This window comes from Ascaphus truei, chromosome 11 (assembly GCF_040206685.1).
Source record: "Ascaphus truei isolate aAscTru1 chromosome 11, aAscTru1.hap1, whole genome shotgun sequence".
Classification (NCBI taxonomy): Eukaryota; Metazoa; Chordata; class Amphibia; order Anura; family Ascaphidae; genus Ascaphus; species Ascaphus truei.
This window is the reverse complement of record NC_134493.1, coordinates 40,802,897-40,815,415: the sequence shown is the minus strand read 5'-3', so window position 1 is coordinate 40,815,415 and position 12,519 is coordinate 40,802,897. Positions and strand designations below refer to the sequence as shown.

The 12,519-nt window shown below is 44.8% G+C and overlaps 1 protein-coding gene across 5 annotated transcripts in view; it reads right to left on the bottom strand.

Moving 5' to 3' along the window:
• The window catches only part of B9D1 (B9 domain containing 1), a 54,113-nt gene that overhangs the window by 40,365 nt on the left and 1,229 nt on the right, over nt 1–12,519 (bottom strand). For all 5 annotated transcript variants that reach the window (XR_012787400.1, XM_075565795.1, XM_075565798.1 and 2 more), the window contains one exon: nt 5,223–5,334. Coding sequence is in view for 4 of the 5 variants with exons in the window: in XM_075565795.1 (XP_075421910.1) it covers nt 5,223–5,334 (112 nt within the window). In the remaining variant the exon portion in view is untranslated. The remainder of the gene's footprint in view (nt 1–5,222; nt 5,335–12,519) is intronic.

Genomic DNA, 12,519 nt, shown 5'->3' with positions numbered 1-12,519 from the left:
CTGCAATGGGAACCCTCGTGTGGATGCTTTGCATAAGATCAATGATAAAACACCGCACTCATGCTGGAACGGATATAAAAGGTGGAATAACATTAAAAAAAAAAAAAGCTTAGTGCTTCCCATGATTCAAATTTGCATCCTTCCAATAATAACCTCAGTGCAGGGGTGGGCAACTCCAGTCCTCAAGGGCCACCACCAGGCCAGGTTTTCAGGATATCCCTGCTTCAGCACAAGTGGCTCAATCAGTCTTCGACTGAGCCTCTGATTGAGCCACCTGTGCTGAAGCAGGGATATCCTGAAAACCTGACCTGTTGGTGGCCCTTGAGGACTGGAGTTGTCCACCCCTGCCCTAAGTGATCATAATATGAAGAATCCCCCCCCCTCCCCTTGTTGATGACTTGTTACTAATTCATACAGTATGCCGACAAGCTGAAGAACTCGGAAATGAGGGTCTAGTTACAGCTAAGGAATCCTGGCTCCATCATTCAGCTTGGCAACTGTAGATGTTGAGTGGCAATTAAAATAATCAACATTCAAATACCCAACAGATTAGGCAGCAAAATGTACCTAACTGCAACTGTGAACACAGCACACTGTTTTAATCATCGGTATGAAGAGGATGCTGGCAATGCAAAAAAAGAAAAGGCCCTAGTAATAACACACTGCACAAATGAGAGGAGTGGCTGTGGACCGGACACTTAGAAACAGATAAATATGATATCTCGGGGAGATATTTTGTTGCTTTAAAGATGCGCTCTCACTTAGGACCAAACACAGCTTGCGACAGTTACATTACATCTAAGTGATTGACACTTTAAAAAGCAAAATCAGACCCGAAGAAGATTTTTTCCCAAGATAAGTAAATAAATGTGTAGTTTCACCTTATATTTTCTGCAGCTATGCACACTGTAACCTTGAAGAGGATCGCCTTTATTTTATTTAACCGACGGATTGCTACTTTGCACATTAATGATCTCTCGGTTTTCTTTTCCTTCCCTCGTTACTTATCAGGATTTGCTGAAAATGTGATTATGTGAATACGAATGATGCTTCCCAAAATACCACTGAACTTGGAAATAAGTCTCTCAGGTCGGTACTTATACGTTGTTAGGTTTGATGGCTTTTACGGGAGTGCTTAACAAGCAGAATAAAATTGCTGCACGCAACAGGGACAAGTGAAGGGTTAAAGGGTTAAGCTGCTGCAAAAAGAGCAGAGGCCCAATTTAATGCCCAAAGACAGACAGACAGTAGCAGGACAGCGTTCCAGAACTTGGTTGCCAAGTGTATGACTCAATATCCGTTTAAGCGACCAATCTAAACGAAATTCCGGCAGCAACTCCGGAGGTAAGTATCTCTGGAAGCACGGGATCCCTGAAGCTGAACTGTGTTCATCTCAGCTCCGGTGACCCCCTGCTTCCAGAGATACTAACCTGGGTAGCCGTGCCGGTATCTCTGGAGCCAGGGAACTGTGTGTCTAAAATAATGGTGGCATCACGTGGGCCAATAGGAATCCGTGATGTCATCGGGTGCGGCTGCCTATTGGCCCGCGTGACCTGGACCTTTAAACTTCAGAGAGATACCTACCGCCGTAGTTGCTGCCAGTATCTCTGGAAGCAGGGGGTCCCCGGAGCGAAAATTAACACGGTTCAGCTCCGAAGACCCAACTGTAACTCTAATAATAAAAACCTGTATTGCTGATTTAAGATAGGACAGGCCAACAGAGAAGAACGTTTTTAAGCACAAGCCGTGGGAAGGACGGTAAACAGACAGTTATTTATGGTCAGAGGGCACGAAAGTAAAATGAGCAGTAGATGAAAATCAACATTGAAAACAAATGGTAATTTGTTTCCTGCCAAAACTGTGAAGCGAGTTGTAGATTGTAACGTTACAATCTCTTTAGTGAATTACAGTGTAACCAATACAAATCAATTGGCTTTGGAAACAAAACACATTTTCCCAATGACAAATTATATCTGAAAAGCCACCGACAGAATAGTTCCAAGGCTACAACAGCTGTGCGTCTCTGCACTTTCACCAGATACAGAGAAGTATTAAACTATATCCTCTTTCATACTGGATGTAGCACTGAGGCTTTATGTCTTTGGTTTAAACAGGTCCGCAAAGCTCTGTTGAGTCCCTTACTGTGGCGTTAACCTGATTTTGTATCACATTAAGACTAACAGTGAAACTCACAGGACAGGAACGCTACGCCATGCTTTCTCCCGTAAAGAGTATAGCATAATTATAACAGTCATTAGTGATAATGACATGCAAACGAGGTGTTATCATAACACTGCATATCCACTAAAGTCTGTTAAAGCAGCAATTCTCCCAGAAGCCTATAAGAGTTTAACGCAAATAATGTTATTATCTCGTCCCATGAACAGGTCCTGCTCTTTTTTTATTTTAATGGTTTCTCTAGTGTTTTTAAAAAAATAAACATTATTTTCTTACTCTAGCTTCTGCGGTTAGCATGGTAATCTTTACACTGCAATGGGCCCTAGGAAAAAGCTCATTTTAACCTTGAATATCCTGAACAGATTTACATTAAAAATAAAAACGGCTTTGGAAAAGGCAAGAAAAGATCTCTCAAAACAAGTGAAAAATAATATGCCCCACAAAAAATATTTTGATAAGCACGGACTGCTGAGTTAAGGCAAACCTGGGGCCTTACTGTAATGTTAGTTAAGGTGTAGCTAAACTTGGCGTTACGACAGTCCAGACCCGGCTTTGCCGGTCTGGATGGGTGCAACACCAATGTTTGGCAGGATTTAACCTACATACCGTTACTTCCCCATCATCTCCTTCTCAAGCTAAAGATCTATTTCTGTGTCTGCCTCGGAGTAAAGCTAAAATGTACTCAATGTCAACATTATGCTGCAATAATATTATGTTAGGACATTGAGATGTAGTTTGGACATTGTTTTTGCATATACAATAATCAGCTCTGAGTATACCGTGTTAACTCGGGGTTCCTGATTTAGATAACGTTGCGTTATGAGCCCCGATTTAAACAAAGCTTTGTGGATTTAACCCTTCCAGTTCAAACCAGCTGAATTTTTAAGAATGCACCTGTATGGTACATATAGAACCAATTATCAATATTAACTTAAAAGGCTATGGAATAAATAAAACTGTACAGATAAGAAACACAACTAAAGAAAATGTTCACTATATATCCCATATATATCTGATAGCAGACATGCTAGTAAACCATGTCATGCATTCAGCGAAATATAACATACCGTTAAAGCATAAAAACAGTAGGAACAAACTAACTCCATCTATACTACATATTGGCAAAGTGAAAGGGAACTAGTCCCAAATATCAGGGCTCAGTAACAAGATGAACAGTGACATATAAAGTTCTGATGTAAATAATCACTTAAGATTTGGGATAGAGCTCTAATTGAAGCTTCGTGAGACTCATGAGACCTGTGCTATAAATGTGGAAAGTATGATGGTCCCTGTGAGAAAGACAGACCTATGTATCAATAATCAAGGTCATGTCTGTGATGTCACTGGGACAACGATCCTGGAGTAGCACCATGTCGTGGTCATGGACTCCTCAATACATGAAGGGTATGGGGTACTCACTTTTGTAGCAGCTCATCCAGATGCGTGCATCACGCCAGTAGAAGTAAGGGAGAACGGTCCAGAAGATCCAGGGCGGAGCACAGCTATATGTGGAAAAACAGGGGCTACAAACCAGCAAAAATAGTTAAAAAACTTTTATTCCATGGTGCGTGAGGGGTACAAAAACCCTCTGACGCGTTTTCAGGAGGCAATCCCTTTGTCGAAGAGTATGTTGACAAAGGGATTGCCTCCCGAAAACGCGTCAGAGTGTTTTTGTACCCCTCACGCACCATGGAATAAAAGTTTTTTTAACTATTTTTGCTGGTTTGTAGCCCCTGTTTTTCCACATATAGCTGTGCTCCGCCCTGGACCTTCTGGACCGTTCTCCTATACTACATATTGCTATAATTAGTATGATTGAGTCATAGGAAAATTGCTCTCTGAAAATCAATGTGCTAAAAATAAATTTTAACCACAATGATTAGAAGTACACGGTTGAAACAGTAATATGTAATAATCCAATCATCTTCTACGGTCAGAAACCAGGTGCTGTTTTCTCATCTGAGATCAGAGCATTGTAAGGAACCCCAACCCTCTCTAACAGCGCGTCTGAGATCAGATGCATTGTAAGGAACCCCGACCCTCTCTAATAGCGTGTCAGATCAGATGCATTGTAAGGAACCCCAACCCTCTCTAATAGCGCGTCTGAGATCAGATGCATTGTAAGGAACCCCAACCCTCTCTAATAGCGCGTCTGAGATCAGATGCATTGTAAGGAACCCCGACCCTCTCTAATAGCGTGTCAGATCAGATGCATTGTAAGGAACCCCAACCCTCTCTAATAGCGCGTCTGAGATCAGATGCATTGTAAGGAACCCCAACCCTCTCTAATAGCGCGTCTGAGATCAGATGTATTGCAAGGAACCCCAACCCTCTCTAATAGCGCGTCTGAGATCAGATGCATTGTAAGGAACCCCAACCCTCTCTAATAACGCGTCAGATCAGATGCATTGTAAGGAACCCCAACCCTCTCTAATAGTGTGTCTGAGATCAGATGCATTGTAAATTCTTCTGTATTTGGTACAATTTTCAAATGACCTGAAAATTGCAGGGAACCCTTTAGGGATACCCGGGGAACCCAAGGCTTCCTAGGAACCCCGGTTAAAAAAACACTGACCTAAAACTATGGCACTTATTCTGTAAAGTGAAAAAAGTGCCAATCCAATGACTTCAGTAGGACTTTCCGTGCGATAGTGTAAACTGTATCCAGCATAAAAAAACAGCAACATTTAACTACATAAAATAATGAAATATCCCAAAAACTGATGGGCTATAACATTACACAAGTCTGTATTATATACAAGCTGGTGTATTCTGAAATCTATTATAGGGGTCCATGTTAAAATTAATGAGAAGTAAAGAGTGACGCACTGAGTGCTCATTTGCATGTCATTACCCAGAATCCCTGGCTGCAGTGGTAGCAGTCTGCTAAGCGATAACGGGGAAAGACAGGGTTGCAGACCTGCAAATGCACCACAAGTGGGATTTTTATTTACTGTACACTAAAATCTATTGAAACCCGTTCACAGAACAACCGACACATTACTACATGATACGTTTGTGTTTCTGATGTTACTCATACTTACAGCCGTATGGGTTGGTACTTTTAAAAGTAATTTCGATAGGGAAATTCCAGACGAGAGCCTGACGGACACCTCTGTTTTTAGAGGTGATCTGAGATATCCCTTCTTCCACTCCCTAAAAATACAGACGTGTGTGGATCAGTAATTGACTAACCACACATAAAAATCAGAAACATACAGGAGATCCCGATACTTCCGCTTGAATCAAAGAATGTTACTTTCCAAAAGTGATATGAACACAGTTGAACCCACGGATTTAAGATCATTTCACCAGTATCAGTTGGTTAATAAAAATATTATGATGTTTAATGAAAAAAGAACTTAGGGAATCAGTGCAAATATTTTTAGAGATCTGAACTGGGCAGTTTTAGTAATGAAATTAAGCTTGAGTGCTATATACTAGCGTGCTATATTTTTGCACAATCACAAATTTGTCCGGACACCTTCGCAAAAACAAAAAAACAAAAGAAAACTGTTATCCTATTCAATTTGTCCATAAACTGGACGATAACATTCCTCTGCTGTAAATCATTTTATTGGTTAAATTACTGTTTTACAGGCTTGCTCACTTGTCTGTGAGGACAAGAGAGGGTCACTTACGATAGAGCAGGTGTAGCCAACTCCAGTCCTCAGGAGCTACCAACAGGTCAGGTTTTCAGGATATCCCTGCTTCAGCACAGGTGGTTCAATCAGTCCCAGCTCCAGCCCAGGAGGCTCAATCAGTGAGCCACTTGTTCTGAAGCAGGGATATCCTGAAAACCTGACCTGTTGGTACCTCTTGCGGACTGGAGTTGGCCACCTCTGTGATAGAGCATATCATTCTTCTTGTGTGTGTATACTATGTGATCTGGCTTGGTGTTTTTTTTTTTTTTTTTACTTTTGTCCAGCTTTTGATAGTTATGCGACCCCTAGTGGTATATTTTGAGATAGTATATCATATTTCTTTTTCTTATACCGCGCTGACAGTGTACACTGAGCGGGATACTGTCCTTGCACAATATAGCTAACAATCGAAATTTAGTGCCTGAAGGAGATCGAGTGATTTGAGATAAAGTGACTTGCCCAAGGTCACAAGAAGGGCTTTCATTTGGGATTTAAACTGGGATCGTCCACTTCAAAGACAGTGATATTCTATCAGCCATTCAGATAGTATATTTATAGGGAACTGTGGCAGGGCCTTTCCCCGGTTTAAAAGGCTGCATACGTAGAGCCTGCCTGTAGCTGATGCGTCCAGCAGAGAGCTGGTTAATTGTAGCTAGAGTCAATTAGCCAGTCTCCACCTGGCTCATCAAGCAGCACAAAGGGAGGTGTTGGCAGAAGAGATTCCCAGGGAACCAGACCCTCTATTCCAGGGTGCAGCGGACCTTGGAACTCGCCAGAGGGTGGCCCCCCAACGGACATCAACCCAGACACTGACATAAAGAGCCCCCTGCTTAGGCTAAGGCCCCGCTCCCAGAGTCAGCGCACCCGCGCTGCATACAGGCGGTGCGCTCACATACACAGACCGCGATATGCGGTCTGTAGGGAGCGGGAGCCGGAGCGAGAGGTGGGCGGGAGTGGGAGGTTTGACAGGGAGGGGGGGCGTGGCTTGAGCGGAGGGACCCGCTACTCTCCCCCCCCTCCCTCCACGGCTCCGGCTGCAAGGTAAGTAATGAGCAACACACACACACGCAGGCACACACACACACACGCGCACACACAGACACACACGCAGGCACTCATACACACACACACAGACAGGCACGCACGCACTCAGACACACAGACAGGCACTCAGACACACAGACAGGCACACACGCACTCAGACAGACAGGCACTCACGCACTCAGACAGACAGGCACACACGCACTCAGACACACAGACAGGCACACACGCACTCAGGCACACACATACACACAGACAGGCACACACGCACTCAGACACACAGACAGGCACACACGCACTCAGGCACACACATACACACAGACAGGCACTCACGCACTCAGACACACAGACAGGCACTCACGTACTCAGGCACACTCATACACTCCTCCCCGCTCCCCGAATCCTCTCCTCCTCCCGCAGCCTCCCCTCCTCATTGGCTCACAGCCACACCACGTGACACGTCAACGCTAGGAAACACCATTCTCTTGTGTCTCCTAGCGGCTGACGCGCCACAGCCTGTAGTGCGCTGTGCCGCCAGGGGGGACCGGGACCGGCTCGGTGGGGATTCCCCTGCTGGTGGGGAACTCGCGACATGGCCGCCCGTGCCAACGAGCGCAGCGGGACCGAGGCCTTACACGTACCTCTTTGGACTATGGGAGCAGAGGGTGGCAAGAGGCCTATCCTCCCAGCCCTGCAGAAAGGGGCTGGGAAGTGAGTTAGCCCTTACACAGGGATAGGATGTTGGTTTACTTGTTTGCAACCTTAAACTGTATTGTTTGAAGCACGGGCTGAATAAAAGCCATGGTTTATTTCCCCCAAACATGTCTCCCTGGTTGCACCTCTCTCATCTCTTACAAGAACCCATAACAATTACTTAATAAATAAAATCCCTACTGCCTGTGAAGTGACTTTATATATAACAGAAATCAGATCTGAAAGGTCTTTCTTATACAAACTCTGACTGATTGGGCTACACCATGTTTACACAAGTGTGGGGGAGGAATAGAATTCCAAATCTGCCAGAGAGACACGGAAAATATTGATTCTATTTTCTGGGGGAACATTCCGCTTTTACAGACAGTTATGGAGCTCAAAAAAAGGTATGAACATTTTAAACTCGTTTCAGGAAAGGCTGGAAAGAAGGAAATGAAAAGCAAAACAAAAACAACGGACGTGAATTTAAAGTCTGCGTGAAGACTAGCATTGAAAGGGTTATACACGGAATACATGTTGGTGTAAAAAAAAAACTATTTCTGTTCAGCTTCTCTCATCTTAAGAAATGCAATTATACTTTTCTGGAATCACAAACAAAGGAAGTGATTTGTATATTTATTGTCTGAATATGTATTTCACATATAAAAGGGATTTAGAGTATGATGATATAATCAGTGGTTGACAAATCACCAAAAAATCTACTCGCCACACAAAAAAATCTACTCGCCACCTAGTACCAAACGTGTGCTGCTTGGGCCAATATTTACTCGCCCGGGGGTTAAATCCACTCGCCCGGGGCGAGCAAATGTATAAGTTTGTCGAACACTGGATATAATGATACTCAAATGTACTTCAAATGCACATAGAACAAGCAGACAAAAGGGAGATGACTAATCCCCTTTAGAACACCAAATGGCAATTTCTGAATCAATTTAGAGCCCTGCTTGTTTAACATACCCATAATCCCTTTCAGTGCATGCAGAAAGACTGGAAGCAGGACTTAAGCTTGCCATTAGAGAAGTGTGTGTCGATGTTGCTGCGCATGCGCATGATGTTTGCCTCTGTCAAGCATGGTAACGGTACCTGCTAGATCAGCGCATGTGCAGGATCCCTTCTGTTGTAGCGCATGCGCATGATCCTCGTCTCAGTCAAGTATGGTAATGGTGCCAGATATATTTACGCATGATCCGCTTCAGCGCATGCGCACGATGGCCTACACTTCTGCGCATGTGCACGATCCCGGCCGGTTTGACACATGCTCCTGATCCCTACCACTACCGGCATGTAGAGGACAGCGAGAGTCTGAGGAGTGGTTTTCAACCTTTTTTTTGGTTTAGGAACCCCAGAATTCGATTCTGAAAATCTGGGTAACCCCAACCCCCATCTCTGGCCCCCTCACCCCGTCTTTTGTGTCACTCCCCTAACACTCCATCTCACATCTCTCCCTTACACTCACTCTCCCCTTCTCTCTTTCATACACACTCCCCCTCTAACGCGCACACACACACACCTCTCTCTGTATCTCAGACTCAGACTCTCTCTCGCACAGACTGACACACACAGACACACACTCTCTGTATCTCTCCCATACACAGACACATGCAGACTCTCTCCCCCTCCCCTACACAGGCACACACAGACAGAGTCAGACACACACATACATACACAGTGTCTTTAAGAGAGCTGGCTCTGATCGCTTCCTTTGTCTCCTGTCAGCCGGAAGCTGACAGCAGAAGCAGGGAGAGGGAAGAGCTTTGATCTGCTGCTGATGTCTGGTCACTGCTGCGTGGGGGTGCCACCGTGCCGCCAGGGCCTGGGACAGCTGGGAGAGTTATCTCTGCTCTCCCCCTCCGGCGGCTGCGGAACCCTGGTTGAAAATCACTGGTCTGATGCGGTCGCGGAGGCAGGGGGACTGAGGTCTGATGCGGTCGCGGAGGCAGGGGGACTGAGGTCTGATGCGGTCGCGGAGGCAGGGGGACGGAGGTCTGATGCGGTCGCGGAGGCAGGGGGACTGAGGTCTGATGCGGTCGCGGAGGCAGGGGGACTGAGGTCTGATGCGGTCGCGGAGGCAGGGGGACTGAGGTCTGATGCGGTCGCGGAGGCAGGGGGACTGAGGTCTGATGCGGTCGTGGAGGCAGGGGGACTGAGGTCTGATGTGCGTGGTGAGGCAGAGGGAATATGTGCGCATAACTCATGCGCTAACAACGTTGACAGCGTTACTGACAACTAGTGGCAACTTCTGCAGCCAAACTGCCCACGCGCAGTATGCCACTTCCTTTTCACAGTGTCACAACTCAATTCATTTTACCCTATGAGAGTTTCGAAAGAGCCACCGTCAGCTAAGAAGTTTCACTTTGCATGTTCTGGATGTAAGGATGTAGCAGGGAATTGCAACTTGTATAGAATAGTGGCATCATTTATGGCAGTGCTGCTCAACTCCAGTACTCAAGACCCCCCAACCGGTCAGGTTTCCAAGATATCCCTGCTTCAGCACAGGTGGCTCGATCAGTAGAAGACTGAGCAACCTGTGCTGAAGCTGGGATATCCTGAAAACCTGACCTGTTGGGAGTGTTGAGACCCACTGATGTATGGCACTGAAGCAGCTCCAAGCTGATGTCATTGTATACCACAGGATGAGGTCAGTGTAACCAAATGTCCTCATAGCTAAATACATATTTATGTTATTTGTGGGTTTGTAATATATGGCTTTCTGTTTATATCCCTAAATAATAACGCACATGTAATATTGCCATGTCACCATGACAACTGAATGAATATTCAGACAACATGTTAAAAACACATATACTCAAGAGTTTTTCTATATGGGTTTCCAAAGCCTGTTTCAGCCTCTCAAACAACTGAAGATATCAAGATCCCGACTATGAACATGTGAATGAGCACATTAAATATGTTGCAGTTTCCTCCCTGTATAGCAACATCCATATAATTTTAGACCATTGTATTAATCAGTTTGTACAGCCTTATCCTGCTTTAGGGAAGCACAAAGCCAGAGTCTCATCTAAGGGGAGTTACATAGTTACATAGTAGATGAGGTTGAAAAAAGACTTCCGTCCATCAAGTTCAGCATTATCAACCCCTTAGTTAGAACTTGGTTACTGGTTACAATTACTCCGTATTGTGGAACAGGTTGCAACCAGACAAAAAGACACTGGGAAAAAATAGAAAACACTCTGTACAGAGTTCTGTGTAATATATGTACATGATATATCAATAAACGAGACATTATTTATTTTTTTATGTTTCTCTTGCATAATTCCTGCAGATTCAACTGCCTCAAACACAAGTTATACAAAAATAACACTAGATGGCGCTCTAACACCCTATCTACCTTTTAAACGATAAATGTGAACATATAAAGTGACAATAAATCAAAATAATGTGTCATACAATAAAAGGTAATAAATATCGGGAAAAAAAAACGAAGCCGTCATTCAGAACGGCGAAACGCGAAGAGCGTAGCCCTCAGTATACTATCTTGAGGAAGAGAGTCTGTGGTGGAGTTCCTGTGACGTCTACTTCGAGTGTTAGAGGAACCGGAAGTGACGTATCAGCTCCGAGCAGAGGTGCAGGACGGAGAACAGTGGATGCAGTGGCGGTGTGAAGAGATCCCGAGAACGCGACTCGGCTAACATCTTTATCCCTACACCCATGCTGTAACCCATTTGGAATCTTGTAAACCTCCATTTTTATCAGTGTCGGATAAATGCTATTTGGTATTTTATTTTTGGCTCTGTGTTTCTCTTCTGGATTTTATACTACCTCCTATTTTTGCTCCTTATTTTTTCTATTTTGGATATCTATGGATGGACATTTATTAATGTTATCTAAACATGTCTGATATGCTAATTTGAGAGTTCTGCCATTTACTATTGTGTTCTGTTTAAACGTTAACTGCACTATGGTAGTTTTATATATTTTCTCCTAGGTATTTTTGCTCCCCGGGTTTTCCTTATTGCTTCAAACACAAGTTATGTAATATGTGACAGGGCCTTTCCCCGGTTTAAAAAAGCAGCAAACACACATAAAGCCTGTCTGTAGCTGTTGAGTCCAGCAGGGAGTTGGTTAATTGCAGCTAAAGTCAATTAGCCAGTCTCCACCTGGCTCATCAAGCAGGTTTAAAAGTGTGCAGCCCAAATTGCATGGGTTCTCTAGCACAGGGGTGCGCAAACTTGTTTCGTTGCACCCCCCCCCCCCTCTTCTGCTCGATCGCGCCACCCCTTACCTTTAACGAAGTGTCAAATCACGCTGCGGGGTCACGTGACCCACGGCATCATTTGACGTCACATCTCCATGGTAACGGGCGTCATTTGACGTCATGTTGCAAAGGAGACGCGTGGACAAGAAGCTGGTGAGTACATTTACAGAGGTGTCACGCTCTTAGCGCAGGGCGCTCTGTAACTGCCAGGCAGCCCCAATAAAGTCTTGGGCCTGCCGGGGGGCGGCGCGCCTCCCAGTCTGCACACCGCTGCTCTAGCACAGAGGGAGATCCCAGGATACAGAGGACCCTGGAACCCACCAGAGGGTGCACCCCACGAACACCAACCCAGACCCGGACAGATAGAGTCCCTGCTTACAAGTACCTCTTTGGTCTTTGGGGTCAGAGGTTGGGAAGTGCCTAGCCTCCCAGGCCTGCAGATAAGGACTGGTTAGTGTGAGTTAGCCCTTACAAAAGTGATAGGCCTGTTTCTCATGCAGACAATAAGCTGTACTGTATAAAGCCTCAGGTAAAAAAAAGCCAACATTTATTTTCCCTCAAATACGTCTCCCTGGTTATACCTGCACGTCTCTTACATAATATAATAAATGTAGCTCTAACCGTTAATGAAGCATTACCTAGCTATTAGGATAAATTAGAGGTAACAAGGCAGTAAGTCAAATAAACATCTTATCAATTTTGGGCACAAACCAATTTGAACAAATAA